General features: G+C 37.9%; 1 protein-coding gene and 1 pseudogene across 1 annotated transcript; both read right to left on the bottom strand.

The window, feature by feature from the left end:
- Positions 1–10,221: 10,221 nt before the first annotated feature.
- Positions 10,222–11,136, bottom strand: LOC101690107 (olfactory receptor 4C11-like). The gene has a single exon (XM_004781642.2). It carries the CDS (start codon positions 11,134–11,136, stop codon positions 10,222–10,224), a length of 915 nt encoding a protein of 304 aa, XP_004781699.2.
- A 7,444-nt stretch (positions 11,137–18,580) lies between these two features.
- LOC101693774 lies at positions 18,581–24,996 on the bottom strand (annotated as a pseudogene).
- Positions 24,997–25,909: the final 913 nt, after the last annotated feature.

Raw genomic sequence — 25,909 nt, 5'->3', positions numbered from 1 at the left:
CTGTGAATCACCAAGTTTACACACTTCATAGTACTCACCATAGCACATACCTTCTCCAATGTCCATAACCCAACAATCCTCTCCCTACCCCCTCCCCCAATGACCATTAGTTTGTTTTGTGAAATTGAGAGTTTCTTATGGTTTGTATCCCTCCTGATCCCATCTTGTTTTGTTTTTTCCTTCCCTAACCCCCAACCCTCCCACCTTGCCTCTCAACTTTCTCATATCAGGGAAATCCTATGACAAATACCCAGTCTTTGGAGGGATAAGAACTCTGTCCCTCCCACCCAACCCTAAATGATATGCTCTATAAACTACTTAGCTCAGGCAATGCTGAATCCCAGCAAACCATGGTGCCAAGGAATCCTGGACAAACCTGTCAACAGGCTGATTCTGTCCCCAGAGCCCTTCTCCTCTCCTAGTCCCGCGAAGGGAACCCGCTCATTTCATTTACCAACTGCTCCACTCATGTCCCTGCTCTAAGGAAAAAGGACACCTTTAAAGTCATTCTGAGGTATAGACTACTAAAATTTTCTAAAGACTCTGCTCTTTCTAAATAAACTGTCCAGACTTTTCTAAATAAACACAAATCTCTTAGCCCTAAAAAAAAAAAAAAAAAAAGCCCTAGTATATTTCAACAAAAGTGACAACATTCAATTCTAGTTTCATGATTTATGTCTCTGTGACTTTAGGGAAGTTTTTTAACTTCTCCCAGCTTCCTATTCTAGAAAATCTTACTACAGATATAATAATTATTATCCATTTTAATGATGCTAATAAAACATAGATTATTACAATGGAAACTACTAATTAAAATTTCTGTATGTTCTAAAATATTTTGAAGTCATTAAGTTAGTAAGTAAGGAAAAAAGGTAAAGAAAGGGGAAATAAAAATTCTTTTAAATTTTTTCTATTTTAAAATGAAGTTGTTAAATGTAGTGATCCGAAGGGACACGAGCACCCATATGTTTATAGCAGCAATGTCCACAATAGCCAAACTATGGGAAGAACATAGATGTCCATCAACAGATGAATGGATAAAGAAGAGGTGGTATATATATGCAATGGAATACTATGCAGCCATCAAAAGTAATGAAATATTGCCATTTGCAATGACATGGATGGAACTAGAGGGTATTGTGCTTAGCAAAATAAGTCAGTTGGAGAAAGACAACTATCATATGATCTCTATTGATGATAAATATAAACTATAATGTGATCTGATATGAGGAAGTAGAGATGCAATGGGTGGGGTGAGGTGGGGGTTAGGAAAAGAATAAATGAAACAAAATGGGATCGGGAGAGAGACAAACCAAAAGAGACTCTTAATGTCACAAAAGAAACTGAGGGGGCCAGGGGAGGGGTGCAGGGGGAGGGTGGTGGGCTTATGGACATCGGGGAGTATATGTGCTATGGTGAGTGCTGTGAAGTGTGTAAACCTGGTGATTCACAGACCTGTATCCCTGGGGCTAATAATACATTATATGTTTATTAAAAAAAAAAATGAAGTTGTTATAGTTTAAATACAATAAAATGCACCTTTTTTTTTTTTTTTGGATTGAACAATTATATAGATTGCTCAGTGCTTGCCATGACTGGTTTATTCTCAAACCTTTCAATGTTTCACCCATTATCCACCTTGATGCCCTACACCAAGTCTTATCTCTTCTCTGATCAGTGCTCTCCAGCGGTACTCCATTGTTGCTCTCATCAAAAATGAAGTCATTAAATGTAACCTACAAGACTCTGCATGATCTGGACTCACCAATAATTCTCTGACCTCATCTAATACTCTCTGTGTTCCCATCTCACTGGATTCAAACCTTCTAACACATTTCTGCTGTGTATATCCACACGGGTGACGTACTCCCCTTATTCAACTATCTATTCAAATGTGATGTCCTCCATGAAGACTACTCTGACCACATCTGTAAAGCTGCAGATTGGAGATAGAGTTAAGACGGTGGAGGAATAGGGGACCCTAATTTCATCTGGTCCCAGGAAATCAGCTAAATAGATATCAAATCATTCTGAACACCTGCAAAATCACCTGGAGACCTGAGAAAAGAAATGTTACAATTCTACAAGTGGAAAAGTGACAGTGTTTTGCAGGGTAGGAGCTGCAGAGACATAAATCCAAGGTAATCTCTGGGAAGATAAACCCTGGGAGGAGGAAGCCTCTGTAAGCTGGGTGCTGGAAAATGGTATAAGCAACAGAGCACAAAATTAAAACCTTTAGAAGTTTGCCTGAAAGGCGCTCAAGTGGTGAAGTGGGGCAAAATCCCTTGTGGGACAATGTGGTCTCAGGATCCCCAGGGTCACAAAAAGAACGGGGATGCCTTACTGCACCTGAGTTCCCAGGTAGTAGCAAACAATGAGCCCAGGCACCAGCTTTCTGCTCAGTATTGCCATATACTGCAAACTGCAGCACATTCTGGTGACCAGTCTCTTGTCAGGGGTCCAGCAAGTGGGAGAACCATGGAGATATTTCCCCTCTCCCCTCCCTGGTAGAAACAGCAGTGGTGGCTCCTGCTGCTGTCCCTAATGTTTGGAAACTAGAAATGGGGTTTGGTGCCTGAGATAGAAATTCTTGGTCACAGACTAGATGAACACAGTATGTGGACTGAAACCAGGCAGACAGGAGTGATTGAGTGTTCTTCTCTGAGGACTCACTAAAGGGTGAAAAGCATGAACTTTTTTCAGGCTTCTGCCATTTCATTCTCATCTTCTAAAGCCGTGGGAAAGTCTTCATGGAACAAAACCCACATAGAGCAATCTGGTGCCACTTAAACTGAGCCTAAACCCCTGGCAAACTTGGTGCAATTCCACCCTGGACAAAGACATCTGAGAGTCAGAATAACTTGACTTCCCCCAGAAGACCAGCAGGATTATCCAACTAACATCAAGTTTCTTGATCAACCAGAAATGCAAAAACCCAGTGCTAGAGGAAAAACATATATAGGATTTGTGGTATTTTCTCATGATTCTTTAGACCTTTGATTTTTTTTTTCTTTTCAACTAATTTCTTGTTTTATCCACACTTTTTAAAAGTATTTTTTAATCTTTATTTCCATATGTATAGTTTATCTTTTCATTGTATTTTATTTTATTTTTATTTATTTTATTTTATTTATATATATATGCATATATATATATATATATATATATATATATATATAAGTTTTCCTTTCCTGAAAATATGAGGATCTAGTTTCTTCTAACATACAGACCAAAATACACCCAGAATGCAGTGTATTGATTTGTTCTGTTCAACCATCTCATTCTCTTTTCTTTCTCTCTCTTTCTCTCTCTCTCTCTGTTTTTTTCTCTCTCTTTTTCCAGTTTCTGTCTCTTCTGAACAGGTGAATAGTTTAGTGTACATTTCTCTGGGGTTATTGCTCTTTTAGTATGCTGTTCTTTCATTAATCTATCCTACTTTGGACAGACTGATAAAATGGAAGAACTAACCCCAGAAAAGAGAACAAGAGGCATACTGACAGCCAGGAACCAGATCAGAGTCTACATAAGTAGGATGCTGGAAGTAGGGTTCAGAACAATGAATATAAAGATACTAGCTGGGGGATTCCAGGAGGCTTAGTCATTAAGTGTCTGCCTTCCACTCAGATCATGATCCCAAGGTCCTGAGATTGATTCCTGCATTGGCTCCCTGCTCAGCAGGAAGCCAGTTTCTGTCTCTCCCACTCCCTCTGCTTGTATTCTCTCTCTTGCTGTCTCTGCCTCTGTCAAATAAAAGTAAATAAAATCTTAAAAAGAAAAGATACTATCTGGGCTTGAAAAAAAGCATAGAAGATACAAGATTATCCCTTTCTGGTGAAATAAAAGAACAAAAATCTAACCAGGTATAAATTAAAAAGGCTATTCATGAGATGAAATAAAAAAAATGGAGACTCTAGCTGCTAGGGTAAATGAGGCAGAAGACAGAATCAGTGATATAAAAAACTAAATGATAAAAAATAAAGAAACTGAGAAAAAGAGGGATAAACTACTACTGAATCACAAGGAAAAAAATCGAAAGAAAAGTCATATCATAGAGCAAAACCATATTAGAAGAATGGGGTCCCAGAAGAAGAGGAAAGAAAAAGAGGGGCAGTAGGTATTTAGGAGCAAAGTATATGAGATATCATTCCTACTCTGGGGAAGGAACAGACTTTCAAGTCCAGGAGAGAAAGAGAACCCCCCTCAAAATCAATAAAATAGGTCAACACACCACGCTATATGTAATAGTGAAATTTGCAAATTTCAGAGACAAAGCAAAAGTCCTGAAACCAGCTCAGAACAAGACTTCCTTAACCTACATGGATAGAAACTTCAGAGATGGGCAACAGACCTATCCACAGACACCTGGCAGGCCAGAAAAGGTCTGGCATGATATATTCAGGGTGCTACATGAAAAACTATGCAGCCGAGACTACTTTATCCAGCAAGGCTGTCATAGAAGCAGAATAAGATAGGAGAGATAAAGAGAAGGAGAGATAAAGGGCTTTCAAGACAAACAGAAACTAAAAGAATTTGTGACACTAAACCAGCCCTTCAAGAAATATTAAAGGAGATCCTTTGTGTGAAGAGAGAGCCCAAGAGTAACATAGACTGGAAAGAAATAGAGACAATATACAGAAACAACAAGGGGCATGGAACCTGCTTAACATTTTCTCTCTCCCTCTGCCCCAAATCACTACCGCTCTGAAAGGGGGGGGGGGGAGGAAAGGTAAAAAAGAATAAAAAGATCATGGGGTTATGGACATTGGGAAGGGTATGTTCTATGGTGAGTGCTGTGAAGTGTGTAAACCTGGCGATTCACAGACCTGTATTCCTGGGAATAAAAACACATTATATGTTTATAAAAAAATAAAAATTTTAAAAAAGAATAAAAAGATCAGGCATGCTAATAAGAATTTGGTATTAAATAACCATAAGAAAGACCTCACTGAGGAGAAATTAGAATAATGTCATACGTAGATGAAGCTATTGGGCAATCTCCCATATCTTAAGTAAGGAAAGTCTGCCTGATGTCCTAGAAATTGCAAGAAAGCCAACCAGTATGTCTGTAGCTAAGGGAGCAAGTATCGAAACACCAGAAGGTTCAAAGGGGCAATAGAAGGTCAAATCATTGTAAAAATTTGGTCTTTTTCTATGAGCAAAATGGAATCACTGCAGGGTGGAAGGAAGGAGAATTCTGAGTTCATGACTATGATGGAAGTGAGAGATGATGGCAGCTCACAATAGATGGAAGGAGACGTGATGGTAAAAGAGATCATATTCTGCATATATTTTGAAGGCAAACAAATGTTTTTCTAACAGGTTAGGTGTGAGCTGTGATATTCTCAATTGTTTGGACTTCCATGATTTTGGCCTGAGAAACTAGAAGGATGGAATTTTCTGGGGAAGGCCACAGGTGTTTGACTGCAACAACAATCAGTCACTGTTGATCTCCCTGGCTGGGATGCGGCCAGTAGATGTGCTCAGCCTGGTGGTGGTTCCTGGGGAGGGGTCCTGGAGACACAGGGAGTCTAGGACCTGGAAGGGACACAGGGGCCATCACTGCACCTCTTCCCCTGCAACACCATGTCTACTAAAAGTTTAGTAACTATTCACAGATGACCTGGGCCTTATTTCCAAGTGGACTCCACCATGGCTGGGAATCTGGCAGACATGATTTTCACCGTTGTGATACCCCTAACAGACCTGATCAAAACCAGGGTAATCGTGTAGAATGTGCTGGAACTATCTTACGGGGGGATCCTCTATGCTTTAAGCCCTTCTCAGAGAGGGGTCTACTTCTCCCCTTCCTCTACCCTTTACCCCCTGCTTTGCTCACTGTCCCTCTCTCCCCTACATAAATAAATAAAATCTTTTTAAAAGATTTTATTAAAAATAATTGTTACTTATTAATATTACTATTAATATAAAGTTATTTATTAATATAAACATTAATATAAATTAATATTAATAATAATTTTTTTAATTTAAAGAAAAGAAGTGGGGGGCACCTGGGTGGCTTAGTCAGCTAGTCATCTGCCTTCCATTCTGGTCATGGTCCCAGGATCCTGGAAAAGAGTTCTGATTCAAGCTCCCTGCTCAGTGGGGAGCCAGGTACTCCTTATCCCACTCCCCCCTTTTGTGTGTTCTCTCTCCCTCAAATAAATAAATAAAATCTTAAAAAAAAGAAAAGGAACAGAAAAAAAAAGGAAAGAACAAAAAGATGTGTACTGAAGGCATGCTACAGTCACAGGTAGATGTTGCATTATAGGACACACATGGAGTGATGAGAGGATACTGATTTCTCCTGCTCTTGGAAATGTAAAGATTCAGCAATACACCACCTCAGAACAATACACCACCTCAGAGCAATACACCATCTCAGAGCTCAAACCACCTATGAACACCTGCTCTTCAGGAAGCTTCCCCAACATGACTGTCTCATGAAAGAATTTCACCAGATTTGATAGCAAAACCTAGCAGTAATGAAATGTGCATTTTCATTCTGAATGTAAATTTGCAATTTACACAACACTAAAGAAAGGTAATCACCCAGAGCACCAGGGTGGCTCAATCATAAGTGCCTGCCTTTAGCTCAGATCATGATTTCAGGGTCCTGATTTCCAGCCACACCTCAGGATCCCTGCTCCAAGGGAAGCCCAACTTCTCCCTCTCCCACTCCCTCTGCCTGTGTTCCCTTTCTTGCTGTGTCCCCCTCTGTCAAATAAATAAATAAAATCTTTAAAAAAAAAAGAAAGAAAAAAGAAAAGAAAGGTAATTGCCCTGACACCTCAAAGCAACAAACAGTTGATGTGGCTGAGCAGATACCACATCATGAGCCCAGCCAAGGGTCACAGCTTGCACTAAACCACATCAGCCTAGTTTTGCTCAATTTGACCTAAGACTCCTCAGTACAGTCACTCTGGAATTCATCATCTTTGCTGTCTTCTGAGTACACACACCACAGTATAAATTATGCCTTAAAGAAACTAAATGAAAATAGTTAACATTTTAAAATTACATTATTCTGGCACCAGGGTGGCTCGGTGGGTTAAGCCGCTGCCTTCGGCTCAGGTCATGATCTCAGGGTCCTGGGATCGAGTCCTGCATCGGGCTCTCTGCTCAGCAGGGAGCCTGCTTCCCTCTCTCTCTCTCTCTGCCTGCCTCTCCATCTACTTGTGATTTCTCTCTGTCAAATAAATAAATAAAAATCTTTAAAAAAAATAAATAAAATAAAATAAAATAAAATAAAAATTATCATTATTCTAGTAGAACCATGCTTCTTTATGTGAAAGTGTAACAGCCCAGGCTCAGATGTTTCAGGAATCTTGTGTTTCAGGAAGGCAGTTTTTACCATGACTGTTTAATTATGCTAAAAAGATCTTCCAGGTGAAGTCATATACAACTTAAGTGGACTAAATACTATGCCATTTAATATATATATATATATATATATTTATTTAAGAAAGGGAAAATGAGAGAGAGCATGAGAGGGGAAAAGGTCCGAGGGAGAAGCACAATCTCCTTGGAGCTGGGAGCCTGATATGGGACTCAATCCTGGGACTCCAGGATCATGACCTGAGCTGAAGGCAGTCACCCAACCAACTAAGGCACACAGGCACCTGAATACTACGCCTTTTCAACATGCTTTACATGTCTACTCTAAAAATAAATTGTTTAGTCAAGTTGCTAGAAAGAATCAAATAGAACATTTAACACAAATCAGAAAGAAAAATGTAACCTGACAGAAAAACTTTAGGCTAATCATCTTTACTAGATTTTTTAAAAATCAGAGTTTAGATAGTTCCACCCAGAGGGACTGTATGTCAAGATTATATAACTGTCCTTTCAAAGAGTGCCTATCTGTGAATTTAAAATATCTAATATTGAGTTGTTAATTTATACACACACAGGTTTCTAGAATATTAAACTGACTTTTGAAAGGGAAAAAAATCAGTCATTAAATATAAAGATATCTATAAATATATGAAAGCAAGTATCAAGCAAGTGGTTGAGTGTACAAGTCTGGCATTCAAGGAGGAGGTCTGTAGTGGAAATGCAAATTTGTGAGTCATCAGCATAGAGACAGTATGTAAAGTCACAAAGACCCTTGATTTTATTTTACTTTTAATATAACATAAGGAAATGAAAATTTTCCTCTGAGCTTTAGTTTCCTAAATAAAGGTACTTTCAGAGAAATCTCAGATAAAGAGAACTGATTAAAAAAAGAAAAAGAAAAAAAAATGCTTCCTGATTATCAGTGATCTTCCACAAACATTCACCTAATGAAGTTCCTAAAACTGAAGCTGAAAAGCCTTCTCTCCTTCAGAATCTCACTTTCATCACTACTTGTTCCTTCTCCTCTTTTCTGTTCTTCCTCTCTGTTTCTATAGCAATACCAAAATATAGCAATTAATAGCAAAGCTAAATTTGTGGCAAATGTGGTAAGGCAAGTAGCTTATTGATGCCTTATGTTACCAATCAAGAAATTCCTGTCTCATCATCTACAGGATTTGTACTTTTCTAAGATTTATTTATTTATTTGAGAGAGAGAGAGCAAGCATGAGAGCAGGGGAAAGGACAGAGCTAGAAAATCTTCAAGCAGACTCCCCACTGAGCATGGAGCCCTAAAAGGGGCTAGGTCTCACAACCCATGAGAAAATGACCTGAGCAGAAACCAAGAGTCAGATGCTTAACTGACTCAGTTACCCAGGAACCTCTATAGAATTTGTACATTGAGAGATTTTCCAGTACAGGAGATGAACTTTAAGTAAGTCTTCCAAACTTTCATTGTCAGAGTATGAAATTTGACCTTTCTCCTCAAGGAGGCTTATTTAACCAAAGCCTCTCAGAATGGATTTATATGGATTCATCTGCCATACTTCAAGCTCCATCTGTAGCTTCTTTGCTACAGATCTGTAGCAAAATAGTCTTGATTATATTTATTCTCAGAGAGATACTCATTGCCCACTCTCACAGGAAATGACTATAGTTGTCCCTACTCATTCATTAACAGTACCTGAAATAGAATGTAAGTCTAATGACATACATGAAAAATATAAATTAAAACACTAATGTTCTTATTCTAGTCATTAGTCAAGACTTTTCTCTCCAAAGAGGGAAATCTCTATAGAAAGTCAAATTACCATGCAAACTTTGCTTAATAAAGGTAGAATTCAAGAAACCATAACCTGAAACATCTCTCTCAACCCAGAAATGTGCATGCCATGCCAGGCAACCAAGTAATCTTATCCACTAGTTATGAAACAATCCCTTGTATATTCCTTTTTTGGATGAAATATTGTAACATTAGCTCTATTTTCTCTGTCAGCTGTTGCTTTTCTCATATGTGTGCTCATCTGTTTTTATAATATAACACTCAGAATTGGATAAAATTGTCCCCAATTCACCAACCAACAATTAGGAAAATGCTTGTGGACTTATATGAGAAATGTATATGACATTAAAATTTGAATAAATAATGGTAAGCATGAAGAACAAAGAAAAATGATATTAAAGTACATAGAAATTGTGGATCAACACAATGAATTTATTTGTTATAGCCAGAATTATACTATTTGAATAGAAGGCCATGAGTTATATCCTCAAACATGCTCAAGAGACAAGAAAAAGAAAAGGCCAATTTTACAGAAGTTACAACAGGAAGACAAGGGCCAAATAGCTTAATTAGTTGATATGTATGGTCCTGTGGCATCATTAGCTTCTAGTACTGACTTGAGGATATTCATCATTGAGCCAGAAAAGAAAAGATCAAGATTTAGTAGTGTCAAAATAGATTTCCAACAAAATAGGCCAGTCAAAATTAGGGACCAGTCTTTCAACCCAGCTCAGAACCATGGAAAAGAGAAACACAACCAAGAATAATGTACAAAGGAGGGAGCTAAGGTGATAGATGAAACAAGGGCTACCTCACAATCTGCTGTGCAGACAGCAGAAAGGTGAATTGGGCTTATCTCCCACAAATACTACTGTATTTGGTAGTGTGGCAGTGTATGATGCTGACTCAAAATGAAATGGGTCTGTGCTCTGTAGTCATTCTACAATTTCTACAAAGAACCTACTGGGAGAAGATTCAATTATCCACACTGGGATGAAAACATAGAAATGATTTCTATTAGCCCAATTTTATTTAAGCTGTTACAGAATTAGAAATTGGAGTCCTCTGTTTTGTTGTGTTTTGTTTGTTTGTTTTTCCATTTCAAGTCAGAGTTTGTTGCACCATAACTTCCTCATTGCATTTTTCACTTCTGCATTTCTCAGAGTGTAAATCAGAGGGTTGAGCAAGGGTGTCCCAATAGTGTAGAACACAGCCACCATCTTGTCCATTGGAAATGTAGTTACAGGACGATCATATGTGAATATACATGGGACAAAGAATAAGATGACAACGATAATGTGGGAGGTGCAGGTAGAGAGGGCTTTCTTTCTTCCTTCTGCACTCTGGTTATTCAGAGAATGTAAGATAAAAATGTAAGAGGTAAGCAGGACAATGAAACTTACCATGCAGATAGCCCCACTATTAAAAACTATGTGTAAATTAATTAAATGAGTGTCCATGCATGCAAGTTTCAACAAAGTTGGCATATCACAGAAATAATTATTGATAACATTGGGTCCACAGAATGGTAGTTCCAAAGCCAAGAAAATCTGTGAAGAAGAATGGATAAAAGATACCACCCAGGCCAGATTCACCATTGTACCACAGACACGGTGGCTCATGATAGTTGTGTACCGCAGGGGCTTACAAATAGCCACATAGCGATCTAAGGACATGAGGACGAGCACCAAGATCTCCATGCACCCAAAGAAGTGAAATGCAAAAATCTGGGTCATGCACTCATTGTAGGAGATGACTTTCTTCTCAGATACAGAGTCTACTATCAACCTCGGAGCAGTGGTTGTTGAGAAGCAGGTATCAGCAAAGGATAAGTAGAAAAGGAAGAAGTACATGGGGCTCCCAAGTGTCCGGCTGTATCTTATGGTCATCATAATCAGTAAATTTGCCATTAGAGTTGCAAGGTATAGAAAGAAGAAGACCACAAACACGACTTTCTCTTTCAGAACATTCTGGGTTAGCCCAAGCAGAATGAATTCACTCACATTGCTATTCAATTTCATGGTTACAGCGAATGTAGAAACTGTTTATCTGCAGAGAAAATTGGGGAAATAGTGACCTGGCTATGGTGATGAAATTGTACTCAAATTGCACTTATATAGTTCTAATTCCATCAACACATAAATCAGTGGCTCTCAGTTTTTCATATATTGAAATCACTTGGGAAACTTGGTTTTTGTTTTTTAATGCTATGTCCATGCTTTAACCATGAGCATTAACTGAAGGTCTTCTTATGTGGACCAAGATTTTCAGGGGTAACAAAGCTCTCACGTAATGGTTAGTTCTGCCAAGTTCTGAGAACTAATGACTTTGCTGTATGATTTTGATCAGGTCACTTCAAGGTCTTGAAGCTTTATCTTCATTTGACAATTAGATACCCTAATAGATACTTTATTAAGTATATAACTATGTGTATGATGTGCTTACAATGTAAATGCAGCTGAATTACTGAAAAAGATTATCCCTTTTAATTTTAAAATATATACAATTGGAGACTCTCTCTTAAAATAAACATTTCTTGATTTGGTCAACAGTTTGCCTTTATTATTCCTGACCTCTTGAGTACCTTGCTTGGATTATGCTTTAAGAAGAAATTACTTCCTAATTCAGCTTCATGGCAGCCATAATTATACCTTCTTCTATTGCTTCCATTTAGGAAATTAGCACAATTTATTTTCATTCTGTCTACAATGTTTCTGTACATTTTAATATTGGTGAAAAATAATGTAGTATTTATTTTAGTATAAATTTTGAGAAGCTCTTTCTGATAAATCAACAATCCTTCAATGAATCAATAACAAAACAAAGTAGTTACCAATATATACTAAGTACATACTAATATCTTCAATCTATGTAAGGGGGCATATAAATATTTCTTCAGCCTCTTTTCAACCAAGTCAGAAGGATAACACACCTTTAGATAAGACCATTACTGATATAAGAATTACATAAAACCATATGTGATAATACCAATTGAATTTTGGTTTCAAAAGAACAATGGTCACTTAATTATCAATTGGCTGGTCAGTGAAGTTTCAAAAATGATAAAGAAGTGAAGTATTGGCCTTAAATATGTAAACTGGATTTTCCAGCACATTTCTCTGAAGTTCAAGTATGCTATAAGTTTGTTCTCAATTTCTCTAAGTAGAATATAAACTTCCCATTTACCCTAATAAAATTCCATATCTAAATAAAATTTAAAATTAATTTGCCATCTAGCTAAAATAATACTAGAGTTGTATGATAAACTAGAGATGTTTTAACTATATGCTGTGATCAATAGTTCCAATGGTCTCTGACACCATTAGAAAAGAATGAAAATAATGATTGTTTTGTTTTAAAACACTAGATTCCTGGGGATCTGGTTGACTTTAAAAGGTTGTAATAGAGAGGATCAGGGGCAAATAATGGACAATCAGTAAATCCAAGTGATGTAGCTCTATTTGTTCTCGTTTAAATAATCAAAAAGAAGATTTGGGGCATTAAAACAAGAAAGTAGCATTTATAAGATATGTACATTATATGAGATCAACACCACCACTCATAGTTCTATCACTGAATTCAATCACTATCCCTTCACACTCCCAGACTATCTTCTCTCTCAGATTTTGGGTGACTTCACAGTAATAGAGCATGCTTCTTATTCTCCTTAATCCTAATTTTAACTTTTTAACCTGTTTAAATTTTACATTTCAAATTATATTGCTACCAATATAATTTTGGTTTTCTCAGGTCAATAGACTTCTACCTCTATCTCTTCTATTAATAAATACTTCTTATTAAATACATACATATGTTTAATATATATACTTAATATTTAGATTATACACACAATTGAATTATGCAATCCCAGATTATATATGTTTCTTGTTCTGTAATGTTCAAACATCACTGAAACAATATTCCTCTTTTATTAGTATTTTTGACATTCACATTTTCTTGCAATTTTGGTGTGGCCCCTTGCTTTATGTACAGAAAAATCTGTATGCAGAGTTTCACCTGTGATCCAGAAAGTTTCTGTGGTACAGAACAGTCAGGCTAAAGCAGGAATGGGATGCTATAGGTAGCATTTTCTGTCCCTAGTATTCACCCTCCACAGCATATAAAACATCAAATCCCTATCATCATTGCATGCAAGAGAAGGTAAATCCTGAAAGATCAGAGAAGGGTGCCATCTGATACCTTAACTTCCAGTTCTGTAAAAATCGGGTTCTATAAACTGCATGGTGAGGAATAGGGAAAACTAGATACCCAAATGAATAATGGTGAAGAGGAAGATAGGGCAAGGAGAGCATAGAGTCAGAGCAGGAGAGAGGAGAATGAGAGTGAGGAGACACCAGGAAGAGAAGGGTTAGGGGAGAAGATAGAAAAGGCATACAAAAGAGGGGAGGTGAGCAAACCACATTGGAGAGGGTCGTTTGACCTGAGTTTTCATTGGAGACTTCAATTCTTTCCTTCTGACCCACCACATGGTCCCTCACCCCAAAACCAGACAGAAGTTGCAGGGGTGAGTCATAAGCAGAGTCTTAAAAACCCAAGTGTGTAGAAAGTGCACTCTTAGTTACACCCAGCCCAAAAGCATCGTGACTGACCCAAAACTTTTCAAATCAGGGGCCTCCCCAAGAGAGAAATTTCTCCCAAGTTGGCCGCAATGCCATGCTGAAGTTTCTTGCTCTACCCCACCCCTACATTAAACAGAGATGATTTGAAAGTAGGAAATCCTTGCACTGAGGCCAGCAAAGATTTGGGAAGCCTTAACTACCTCAGCACCCCATGGGTAGAAATAGTGTCCAGGAACTTCACCATTTGTTAGAAGACCCTCGGAATATAGATTCCATCAGATCAGGCTTGACAAGGGAATGTGAGGAAATGATCTCAGACAGACTAAAAAGCTTACCTCTTTGCTTATGAGGAAATAGATGACTTCCAGTAGAGCAAATTTTTTCATATCTTCACCTTCAATTTACTTAGAGGCTGAATCATATGAAGCTTGAATAAAACATGCAAACTATACTTCATTAAGATTTGTCAATGTTTTTATCACAAGAGGTGATGGAATATAGAGTCTATGCAGAAAAGGGACTCTGCATGTGGCCCTACATTACACAGTTCCACCCCCAAAACACGAATTTAGACAAAAACAACAAGCTCTAGATTGGAGTAGGGGAGATGTTCATAAAAAAGAGAAATTTCTTAATTCAGTTCCTCAAAACTTTGTGAAGGAACCTTATCCCTGCACTCTGAGAGAGAAATTCCTTTGAGGCTGCCTCTCTTCCCAGAGTTGCTCCTTTGGAAAACATATGAGTAACTGGTTTCTTCCACAGCACTGCATATTTATGGCAACTCTCACACAAGTTAACAAATGCCTAAGGCAGGCATCCAGCCTCAGGAACCCCAGGAAAACCATTACTCCCAACCGTCCCAAAGGATGTCCAATGTGTCAACTTGTTCAGACGGTCCATGGGCAAACACATGCTTTGGGGCCAATTAGTTAGCTTCAACTCACTGTGAACTGCAGGAGAGGAAAATCTGTTCACTTCTCCGTAAACTTTGCTTCAGCCCATCTCTTCTAGAAGCGTGAAAGTTGTTGAAGCCACCTAAAGGTTTAGATACATGAACTATGTCAGATAGACAGACATGAGTCCTAGCCTCACCATTATTTGCTATGTGATGTTAAGCAAGTTTCTTACCTTCTTTAATTTCCATTTTCTCTTAGGAAAAGTCAACCAGTAATAAAAATTTCTCTTTCTTTTTTTCTTTCTTTCAACTTTCTTTCTTCTTTTGAATACTTTTTTTAGAGAGAGAGAGAGCACAGGAGTTGTTGGGGAGAAGGCAAAGGGAAAGAAAGAATTTTAAGCAGGCTCTACACCCAGTGAAGAACCCCACACAGGGCTCAATCTCTTAACTATGAGATCATGACCTGACCTGAAATCAAGAGTCAGAAACTCAACTGACTGAGCCATCTAGGTGTCCCAAATATATATATATATAATTTTTAACATTAATATTCAGTACTCCCTTTCCAAATCTTAACTACGCTTCTAAGTCAATGTAGAGAGGAAGAAAGGAAAGAAGGAATGGGAAGGAATTTTTGAATACATGTCTTCTGTGTTTTCTTTTTAAATGTGTGTGCCATCCATGGGGTACTGGGTGGTTCAATCAGTTAAGTCTCTAACTCTTAATTTGGGCTCAGGTCATGGTCTTGGGGTCATGAGGTCGAGCCCTGTGTCAGACTCTGCATTTAGCACAGAGTCTGCTTGTCCTCCTACTGTCCCCCTCACTCTGCTCCTCCCCCTACTTTTTTCTCTCTTCTCCCTCTCAAATACATACATACATTCATACATATATACATACATCCATACATAATGTATACACAAGTCTTTAAAAAAAGATGTGTGCTGTTCCACATAGCGACACAGAAATATGTGCCATTCTTCCTATCCACACAGAAAGTTGTCTGAGAAAAGTTATAAGCTATCAAAGATGATATAGATTGCATTAAAAATTACTTTTCCCATGGAAAATCATGTTACTACCCAGCACTCTGGAGGATAGTTTGCAAGGAGATCCTGAAGTGGCCAAAGGCAAGAAGCTGAGTCAACAATCTCATGAAAATTCTTCAATCTCTGAGTAAAAAGGCCTTTAGTGATCATTAAATTTCTTGTACACCATAAGACTGGATGACATTGAGGTTCCAAATTCTGTCAAAACAATGCCAGAGGAGTGCCTGGGTGGCTTAGCGGGTTAAAACCACTGCCTTCAGCCCAGGTCATGGTCCCAGGGTCCTGGGATCGAGCCCCGCATCAGACTCTCTGCTTAGTGCAGAGCCTGCTTCTCTCTCTCTCTCTCTCTCTCTGCCTGCCTCTCTGCCTACTTGTGTTCTCTGTCAAATAAATAAATAAATAAAATCTTAAAAAAAAAAATGCCAGGATTTCCTGAAATCACTTGACTATGCTCATCCCATCAAGAAACTGTGTGGAAATAGAACAAATGCCAACTGAGGTTTGTCTTTTTTTTTTTTTTTTCAGCATAACAGTATTCATTATTTTTGCACCACTCCCAGTGCTCTATGCAATCTGTGCCGTCTCTAATACCCACCACTTGGTACCCCAACCTCCCACCCCCGGCCCCTTCAAAACCCTCAGATTGTTTTTCAGAGTCCATAGTCTCTCATGGTTCACCTCCCCTTCCAATTTACCCCAACTCCCTTCTCCTCTCTAACTCCCCTTGTCCTCCATGCTATTTGTTATGCTCCACAAATAAGTGAAACCATATGATAATTGACTCTCTCTGCTTGACTTATTTCACTCAGCATAATCTCTTCCAGTCCCATCCATGTTGCTACAAAAGTTGGGTATTCATCCTTTCTGATGAAGGCATAATACTCCGTAGTGTATATGGACCACATCTTCCTTATCTATTTGTCTGTTGAAGGGCATCTTGGTTTCTTCCACAGTTTGGCGACTGTGGCCATTGTTGCTATAAACATTGGGGTACAGATGGCCCTTCTTTTAACTACATCTATATCTTTGAGGTAAATACCCAGTAGTGCAATTGCAGGATTCCCAACTGAGGTTTGTCTTAGTTTAAGCCCCCTCTGTCCTCATCTTAATATCAATCAGGGCACTGATTTAAACTCTGCTTATTTAAAGTTGTATCTTACAAAGGAAGGTTTCCAATGAATAATTCAGAAATGCTGGCTATATAAACCCAACTGATACAATGAAAATTTGAGGAGAGAAATTATTTTAATTGGATCAGTAATAGTTCAGGGGTGCCTGGGTGGTTCAGTGGGTTAAAGCCTCTGCCTTCGGCTCAGGTCATGATCCCAGAGTCCTTGGATCGAGCCCCACATCAGGCTCTCTACTCAGCAGGGAGCCTTCTTCCTCCTCTCTTTCTGCCTGCTTCTCTACCTACTTGTGATCTCTGTCAAATAAATAAAATCTTTTTTTTTAATAAAGAGATAGTTCACAATTAAAGTTCAGATCACTGGGAGCAAGACTTATTGTTTTCAGAGAGTGGAAGAGGGAACAGAGTGTGAAAAATGAGAAAGTGCATAGACAGCAGTGGCTTTATTTTCTACTTGAATTTTGTATATACATTTAATTATATTTTATATAAAAGATTATAAAATATAATTATATATATTATAAAAAATTTATCTATATAAATATATAGTATAAATATATATAAAAATATATACATGTAGGGCACCTGGGTGGCTAAGAGGGTTAAGCCACTGCCTTCAGCTCAGGTCATGATCTCAGGGTCCTGGGATCAAGTCCCGCATCAGCAGGGAGCCTGCTTCCTCCTCTCTCTCTGCCTGCCTCTCTGCCTACTTGTGAACTCTCTCTGTCAAATAAATAATAAATAAAATCTTAAAAAAATATATATATATATACATGTATGTACATATATACATATAATTGTATTTTATATAAAATTATATAAAATTTAATTTTATACATATTATATAAAATTTTATATATAGAGAGAGAGATACCATTACCAAGATCTAATATCAGCAATAACTACATTCCTTTGCCAAACTTTACTTTGATGTCTTAATGTTACAGATATACTTAAAGGGGCATATGGGAAGATACCTCATTTATGCACTTATTCAACAGTTATTCACTGAACTCCTACATAAGGATGTTCTAGATTATTATGATACATAATGAACAAAAAAAAATTCCCTGCCTCAACTAGAGCATACAGTCCATGAGAGGAAACTGACAAAAAAAAAATAAAATAAGAAAATTAAATTATATCAGCATATCAGAAAGCAATAACTTTTCTTGAAACATAAAAAAATAAAATAAAATAAATAAGAGTAGATGGGGAAGTGAGGTCATAAAATCCAAGGTATGAGTTCCTCTTTCAGAACATAGTCATATGATGTACGATCTCCTATACTGCTCAGTTTATGAGAATTCTTGATCTCTTCCACCCTTGAGTCCTGACTATTGTCTTCATTGATCACAGAGATCAATATCCTACACATAAGTTTCTTTTAACTTGAAATAGTTTAAGTTTGTTTCTAATCTCTCAGATGTTTTTTATCATTCCTCCACAAAGATTTACCAAAACATGGGATGAGTGGCAAGAGTTTTGATGGGTAATTTCTCTTCCTAATCTTTCACTGAATCTTACATATTAAGTAAACATAATCTCCAACACTTTTTAATTTACTATGAATACTGAATTACCAAATCAGAATTGGTAAGTGATCTAAGTGTGAAAATATTTTTCCTGGCACCATATTACTGGCTTTTTGTCTTTTTCTTTTTCTTTTTCTCTCTTTTTTTTTTTCCCCAATATATAAGCTCCTATTAAAGAGGACAAAACACACAAAGATTTTGTTTGGAATATCTGATTTTTATTCTTCACAATTTTTTGAACTTCAATGTTTCATTTGTCTCTACAAACCACCATTAGTCTGTTTCATATTTTCTTTATGGCATTTTTCATTTCCCTATTCCTGAAAGTGTAAATAAAAGGATTGAGCAAAGAAGTTAGGATGGTGTAAAAGACAGTCACCATTTGGTCAAAGGAGAAAACAGGTGCAGATCATGCATATACAAATATGCAGAGGACAAAGAAGAAAACCACAATAGAGACATGAGATCCACAGGGGGAGAGAGCTTTCCACTACCCTTCATGGGTTCTCAGAGAAAGCAAGATGACAACATAGGAGACAAGCAACAAAAAGAGTATTATGATGCAGATAGACCCACTGTTAGCAACCACCAAAAGGCCAAAGATGTGTCAGTGCAGGCAAGCTCCAGTAATGAGTACAAATCACACATGAAGTGATCAATGGTATTGGGGCCACAGAAGGGCAGGTGGAGAGTGAAGAAAAATTTTATCATGGAATGCAGAAAACTCGCCATCCAGTCTATACCATCAGAATGCCACAGAGCCTATAGTTCATGATGGTTGTGTAGTGTAGGGGCTTACAGATGGCCACATAGTCATAAGCAATGGCTCTGAGGACAATCACCTCCACCCCAGCAAAGAAGTGTTCAGCAAAGAGCTGGGTCAAGCAACCTCCAAAGGAGATGGTTTTCCTCTCATAGAGAGAGTCCACAATCATCTTGTGGGGCCATGACAGTGGAGAAGCAGGCATCCAGGAAGGACAGGAATGCCAAGAAGAAGTACGTGGGGGAGCCAAGGAGTGCTGGGCTGTTGCTGATGGTCACCACAATTAGCAAGTTGCCCCTGACAGTTGCAATATATCCAAACAAAAATACAACAAATACTGTTTTCTGAACTAGGATTTTGTGAAAGCCCCAGGAAGACAAACTCAAGTTACAAAGTTTTGGTTTTGCATGATTTCCAAGGGAAAGCTCAAAGCTGCCAGAAGGACCATGTAGAGGCTACAATTATGAGAAAGAAAAATGTGTTTCAGTCCAGTGTAAAGTGATATAGTCATCATTAAGAAGTTGGTGCATCTACATGAAAAATTATCTTCTGTGTTTCTAGCATCACTGTGAACTCAAAATTCAAATTTGTTGAAGGTGGTAGTGGAAGCTCAGGAAGAACTGAGGAGGAGAAAAAGGATTATTAAATACTTTAAAATAGCCAGAGCTCTAGTAGGGGGGAAAGGAGGTACCCCCACGTGTGGAGAAATAGTTTATCTCAATTACCAACTCTAGTTACTTAGCAGTGGCTTCCTGGAGTGAACTGCTGAGAAGGATTCTAAGGAAAGGAGCATGACACTGGAGTTATCATGTCCACCCCTGAGCACAGAATAAGAGCAGAGTACATTTACATGCTATCCCTGCTAGAAGTTTGCCTGATCTGCAAACAGAAGAATAACATTCAGGTTAAGAAGCACTTGCAAATCATGGCTACTCTCAAATATTTCTTTGAACATCTGAAATGAACATAGCCTTTAAGGTGAGTTCATTCATTCCTTATAAAAGAGAAAGATACATGGGAAAGTTCCATACAAACACAGAGCAAGCATCCATGTGTTGAGTTGCTTGGTGGTTGTTTTTGTTTTTGTTTTTTGTTTTCTTCATCATTTTAAAATAAGAACTGGAATTTAGAAGGGGGGGGGAAAACCTATACCAGAGTGTTGCCATGTTTATTAAGTTAAATAATACCAAAACAAAACAAACAAACAAAAAAAAGTTCTAGGCCTAGTGCCTTGGATACAGTCCATGTTAGGTCTTATCCTCATTGTACTGGTATGAAACTCATGCATACAAAGATAAATTTGAGAATAGATGTTAGATCTGGGATGTTAATAGAGAAAATTTAGTTCTAATACCCAAGTCTTTCCCACTGTGTCAACAGAAAGGAACAAGACCTTTCCTCTCCTTGCAAGAATGAAGAGCAGGTTGGCCTTTCAATTCTCCATCCAGCTGTAGAGGTTTAAGCCTTCTGATTCCCTTGTTCATGTTTGGATGAGGCCTTTTGATGAAGAACACAGAATAAATGAATTTAGAATCAGAAGATAGTGCCCAATTACTTAAAGATACGATCTATCAACAATTTGGCATTATTTTTAAGCACTGTCTACACACACAGTAAGCTTCAAATATTAGATCATCATAAGGTAAAATATGTGGTTTTATTTTAAATCATGCGTTTTAAAAATATACTAATTCTAAAGTTGCAGTGAAAATGCTTTATTCATGCAATCATTTGCAAAATTCCTTTCATTATTTCCAGAATGACAAACATGTTTGTGTTCCTTATAGTAGTAACTCCCACACTAAAGGTTATTCTAAAAGTGAAATAGGGTGTTAACTTTTATAACAGAAGATGATGTCATGTAATTTATAATAGTGAAAATTTAGAAATACCTAACGTGGTCAACAATAGGAGGATGCTTCTGCAATTCAGGCTATGACAAATTGATAGCACCTGATGCTGACAGTGAAACACTAATTAATAGTGTGAGGACATGAATGGTGAAGCATTTTTATAATGTGAAAAGAGAAAAACAACAAATGCATAATAACTCTACAGATGTGTTAATATAATCAAAATCAAGATGTGAACATACAAAAATAATAAACTTTTATTTTTAGTAAGTATCTAGAGAGAACTTTATGAAATTTAAAATCAAAAATCAAATTTATTTAAGATGATTTATTTATTCTCGAGACAGATTATGAGCGGGAGGGGCAGAGGGAGAGGGAGAGAAAATCTGAAGCAGACTCCAGGCTGAATGCAGAGTTGGAGGCAGAGCACAATCTCAAGACACTAGATCAGTCACCTGAGTTAAAAGCAATAATCAGATGCTTAAGCCAATGGATCACCCAGACATCCCTAAAAATCTTCAAATCCACAACACCATCATTTTCCATCAACTTAGCAGTTCGGGGAAAAAAAAAAAGGAGAGGGGGCTTGAGAAACATTTTATCAAGTGTCCAGTATAATTAATTTGTGCAGGTGGAACTCACATAACATAACATAGTTTCTTAAACTAAAATTGTTAAACTGTTATAAGCTTTTCACCAATAGAGGTATCATGGCCAAAACTTTCCCAAAGATTCAAAGTTCTATCCTTTCTCAATAGCCATACTCTTCAATACACTGGAGGTGCACCAGAGATTGCTCAAGGATCCTCCTAGCTGTAAACGGAACTGTGAACCATCTCCTGGGCTGTGACCTGGGAAATTTTGCCTCCCCACTCTCCCCTTTGCTCACTATTTCCTTCCCACTCATTTTGGCACAAAGCTAATTCTAGCATCAATCATTCTGAAAATAATAGAAATTCTTGTTTCAATTTTCAAGTATGTTTATAAAACTATATGAGAATCCTAAGAATTCTGACATTGGAACGTTTAATGTCTTCATTAATCTCTCCAACCCTTTCCTCATGTGCTTCTAGATGCCTCTCTCTGTTTTACTCAACTCCCTTCTTTTCCCTCAGCTTATCTTCTAGATCACTGATTCTCTTTCTGTTTCATTTACCCAGACTGTTAGAGTATCCAGTTTAGAATGCAACTCATTTTTTTCTTTTGATTAAAGATTTTGTTTATTTATTTGACAGAGGGAGATCACAAGTAGAAGGAGAGGCAGGCAGAGAGAGAGGGGGAAGCAGGCACCCTGCTGAGCAGAATTTCTCCCAGGATCCTGAGATCATGACCTGAGCCAAAGGCAGAGGCTTACCCCATTGAGCCACCCCCCTGCCCCTAGACTGCAACTCATTCATAGCATTTTTTTTAATCTGACCTGATTGGATGTCATCTCTGTCCTTAGAGATTCTATTGTGACTAATACTTTATTCAAGCCTAGCTCTTGACTTTATGATTGCTCTCCTGAATTATTTCTCTGACATCTTGCTTATACCCATATCCATTAGTTCTGTGTCAGAGGACATTAAGGAAAAAAGAAACAAACAAGCAAAACTATATGAGGAATTAATAGTATGGTCACCATTGTAAGTAATATTCTATAATCCTATTTGAGGCTAAATTTAAGATTTTATGCACTTATTAGTATATTTTAGCCACATATGGATGTCTTTTTTTTTTTTTAAGATTTTATTTATTTATTTGACATACAGAGATCACAAGCAGGCAAAAAAGCAGGCAGATAGAGAGAAGGGAGGAATCAGGCTCCCTGCAGAGCAGAGAGCACGATGAGGGGCTCGATCCCAGGACCCTGGGATCATGACCCGAGCAGAAGGCAGAGGCCTAACCCACTGAGCCACCCAGGGGCCCGGAAAGAATAAAAAATAGGATTACATGACTAGGACGTAAATAGGTATATGTTGCATTACATCAGCATTTGGATTTAACCTGAAGATGAAAAACTAAATAAGTTCTAATTTCATTAGCCTTGAGGTATTAGGTACTCCTAAACCTCTGAAAAATGTTTGCATTCTAACAGCTGCTTATTTATTGATAACATATTATTGTGTCAAGTGCTGTCCTGTGAACACCACGTGAATTATTTTGTTTCCAAATCCTTTGAGATGTTTTATATATGATCTACATTAAAAATGAAGATTTAGGGTGAAAAAAAGTTATACAGCTGGCCCAGCGGTGCACAGCTAAGTGATAGACTAATGCTTGCATTAAACTTGGTAGCTGGACAACAGCACCATTCTTTTAAGTACTATCTCACACTTTAAAATCCTCTCTGAAAATGCAAAAATATGCATTATAAATCTCACCATTTTTCAGTTTCTTGAAAATTCTGGTGATGGTAATCTCTTATACCGCACAGAGAAAAGCCCCTTCAATGGCTACCCAACATGTGAAGTGTGTCCCAAGTCTTACTTGTACATATAAGAGGGAGAGGAAGAGTAACTCTGGCTGACAAGGTAGAGAATGTTCCCCACTACTTATCAATCTTCAACATGGTCTCCAGGAAAAAAGTAAAGAAGCAAAAGTTTCCTTCTTGGGGCACCTGGGTAGCTCAGTGGGTTAAAGCCTCTGCCTTCTGCTTGGGTCATGATCCAAGGGTCCTGGGATCCAGCCCCACATTTGGCTCTATGCTCCGCAGGGAGCCTGCTTCCTCCTCCTCTATCTCTTTGAATGCCTCTTGCCTACTTGTGATCTCCGTCAAATAAATAAATAAAAATCTTAAAAAAAAAAAAAAAAGAAAGAAAGAAAGAAAGAAAGAAAGAAAGAAAGAAAAGTTTTCTCCTTGGTTTCCAACTGCAATTTAAGTTTCCCTGAAAGGTCATGACCCTATGGAATTGCTTCTCTGTTCTCACCAGGGTTTGGCAATTTCACATCAGTATGATTTTTCAAGATGCAGTTTCCTGTGGTTTGATTTAATCAAGTATTTGCAAAACTTTAATGTCTCCAACAAATTAAAGTTTTTTCTTTTCTCCTTTTCCAAATTCTTCTGGGTTTCCATTTGAAGACGCTTTCCAATCCCTTCATATTCAGGAATACAAAACTGTGCACTGGGATAAAATACAAGATCTCTGTGCAGCATTAAGACAATGTGCACATGTGCTTACTAAATACAAGAGCTGAGTCCTGGGATGAAGTACAACATAATCCACAAGGACCTGTAATGTGTTGGAAGTAGAGTAGCAACAGGTGCTTGTTAAAGATTAACACATTTTATGAATAATGTGCAAAGATGTATAGTCTAATCTGAAATCTACTTTTTATTCCTCAGTACTTAAGCTATATATGTCATCATTTTAAAACTAAAGGACACAATTTTTAAAGATTAAAGAACTTTTTCTCTTTTCCATTTTTTTGTTAAAAGAGAAGGAAAGGCAGGTCTGTATACTCTGAATCTAGGTAGCCCTGGGGTTGAAGCTTGAGGGAAACTTATACTTAGTTCATGATGTCCCTTCAGAGAGGGCACATACCCAGGAATCTGTTGTTCTACACACTCCTGTATCCTACCTATTTTTTTTTATTTTTTTTAAAGATTTTATTTATTTATTTGGCAGAGAGAGAGATCACAAGTAGGCAGAGAGGCAGGCAGAGAGAGAGAGAGGAGGAAGCAGGCTCCCTGCTGAGCAGAGAGTCCGACGCGGGGCTCGATCCCAGGACCCTGGGACCACGACCCGAGCCGAAGGCAGCGGCTTAACCCACTGAGCCACCCAGGCGCCCCTATCCTACCTATTTTTATGTCTATTCACATCTGACAAAAAGAAGCAGCATTGAATTGATTCATCAGAAAAATGAACCTGCAGAAGCACTTTGACCGGTGGTATTGAGGGACAGGTGTTATTCCCCTGTGGTGTTAAGGAACAAGTATTATTATCTTTTCACCAGCAGTTTAGAGAGATTCCCTGAGCAGAAGAACCATCTGACCAGGACCACATTCCTAGAGAAGCTGATCCTCTAAACACATGACTCAACAGCAGGACTCCAGCAATTATTTCTGGAACTCTGGACCCTACTTCAAACCACACTTGGCATCTTCCGCTTTATTCCATGCCCTGTTTTCTCCATCACTAATTACTTGATTCTGTTAGAGGAAATGAGAGCTGTAACACTGAAATAATAGTGTGAAGGTGGGGGAGACAGATAATATAACAAACATGCTATTTGTTCAAATATTAGGTGAAATTTCAAAAAACAGACTTACAAATCAAAAATGAGAGAGGATAGAGATAGAGACAGGCACAAAGAAATGTATGAAATGAGGGGAATTGGTCCAATTGGTCCAAATGTATGAAATGAGGGGAATTGATCCAATAAACCATTCTACCCTCAGATTTAAAATCTTGCCTTCATCATTTATTAATATACAAAATCTATACCAAGTTGCCAAAGATAGATGGCTTAATCTCTGGGCCATTTCTTCCATTCGTTAAAGTTCTTTATTAACAGGCCTACAGAAAAATGTTTACAAAGCAGAGCTTTATGGTATGTTCTGGTTTGTAGAAGATCCTGTCCCCTATCTCTATGTCCCTCACACTGGTTTTATTGCCAAGGATGTTCAAACATAGCTACACATACATACAAATTTAAGAATCAAGTTTATCAATTTTAATGAAAATATACTTTGTCATTCTGGTGAAGGGGTGTTATTAATTCATTATAGAAAATGGTATCTCAAAATCAGGGCCTTACTGGGCAGAGCCAGTCAAATTTACCAAAGGTCCACTACCTAGGTGAATATCCAGGGTGAGATAGAGTGAGTTACTGCTGGAGTTCTAGAATTTCAGGGAAAGAGGAGGTACTTTTGTATTTGCTTATTGTCTGATTAGAACACAGAAAGATTCTTCAGTCTTCTGACTGGGATTAATGATGGAGTCCATAAGATAAGAAATGAGGAAAGACTACTCAAACTTGGGACACAGATGTCACTGGTGACCTTGAAATGAGC

This window comes from Mustela putorius, unplaced genomic scaffold (assembly GCF_011764305.1).
Source record: "Mustela putorius furo isolate JIRA1106 unplaced genomic scaffold, ASM1176430v1.1 tig00000127_pilon_pilon_pilon, whole genome shotgun sequence".
Lineage (NCBI taxonomy): Eukaryota > Metazoa > Chordata > Mammalia > Carnivora > Mustelidae > Mustela > Mustela putorius.
The sequence above is the reverse complement of the archived record's forward strand: the minus strand, read 5'-3'. Positions and strand labels throughout refer to the sequence as shown.

Excerpts from the sequence above, each read along its gene's own strand:
- LOC101690107 (XM_004781642.2), bottom strand. The coding sequence starts at position 11,136 with ATGAAATTGAATAGCAATGTGAGTGAATTCATTCTGCTTGGGCTAACC.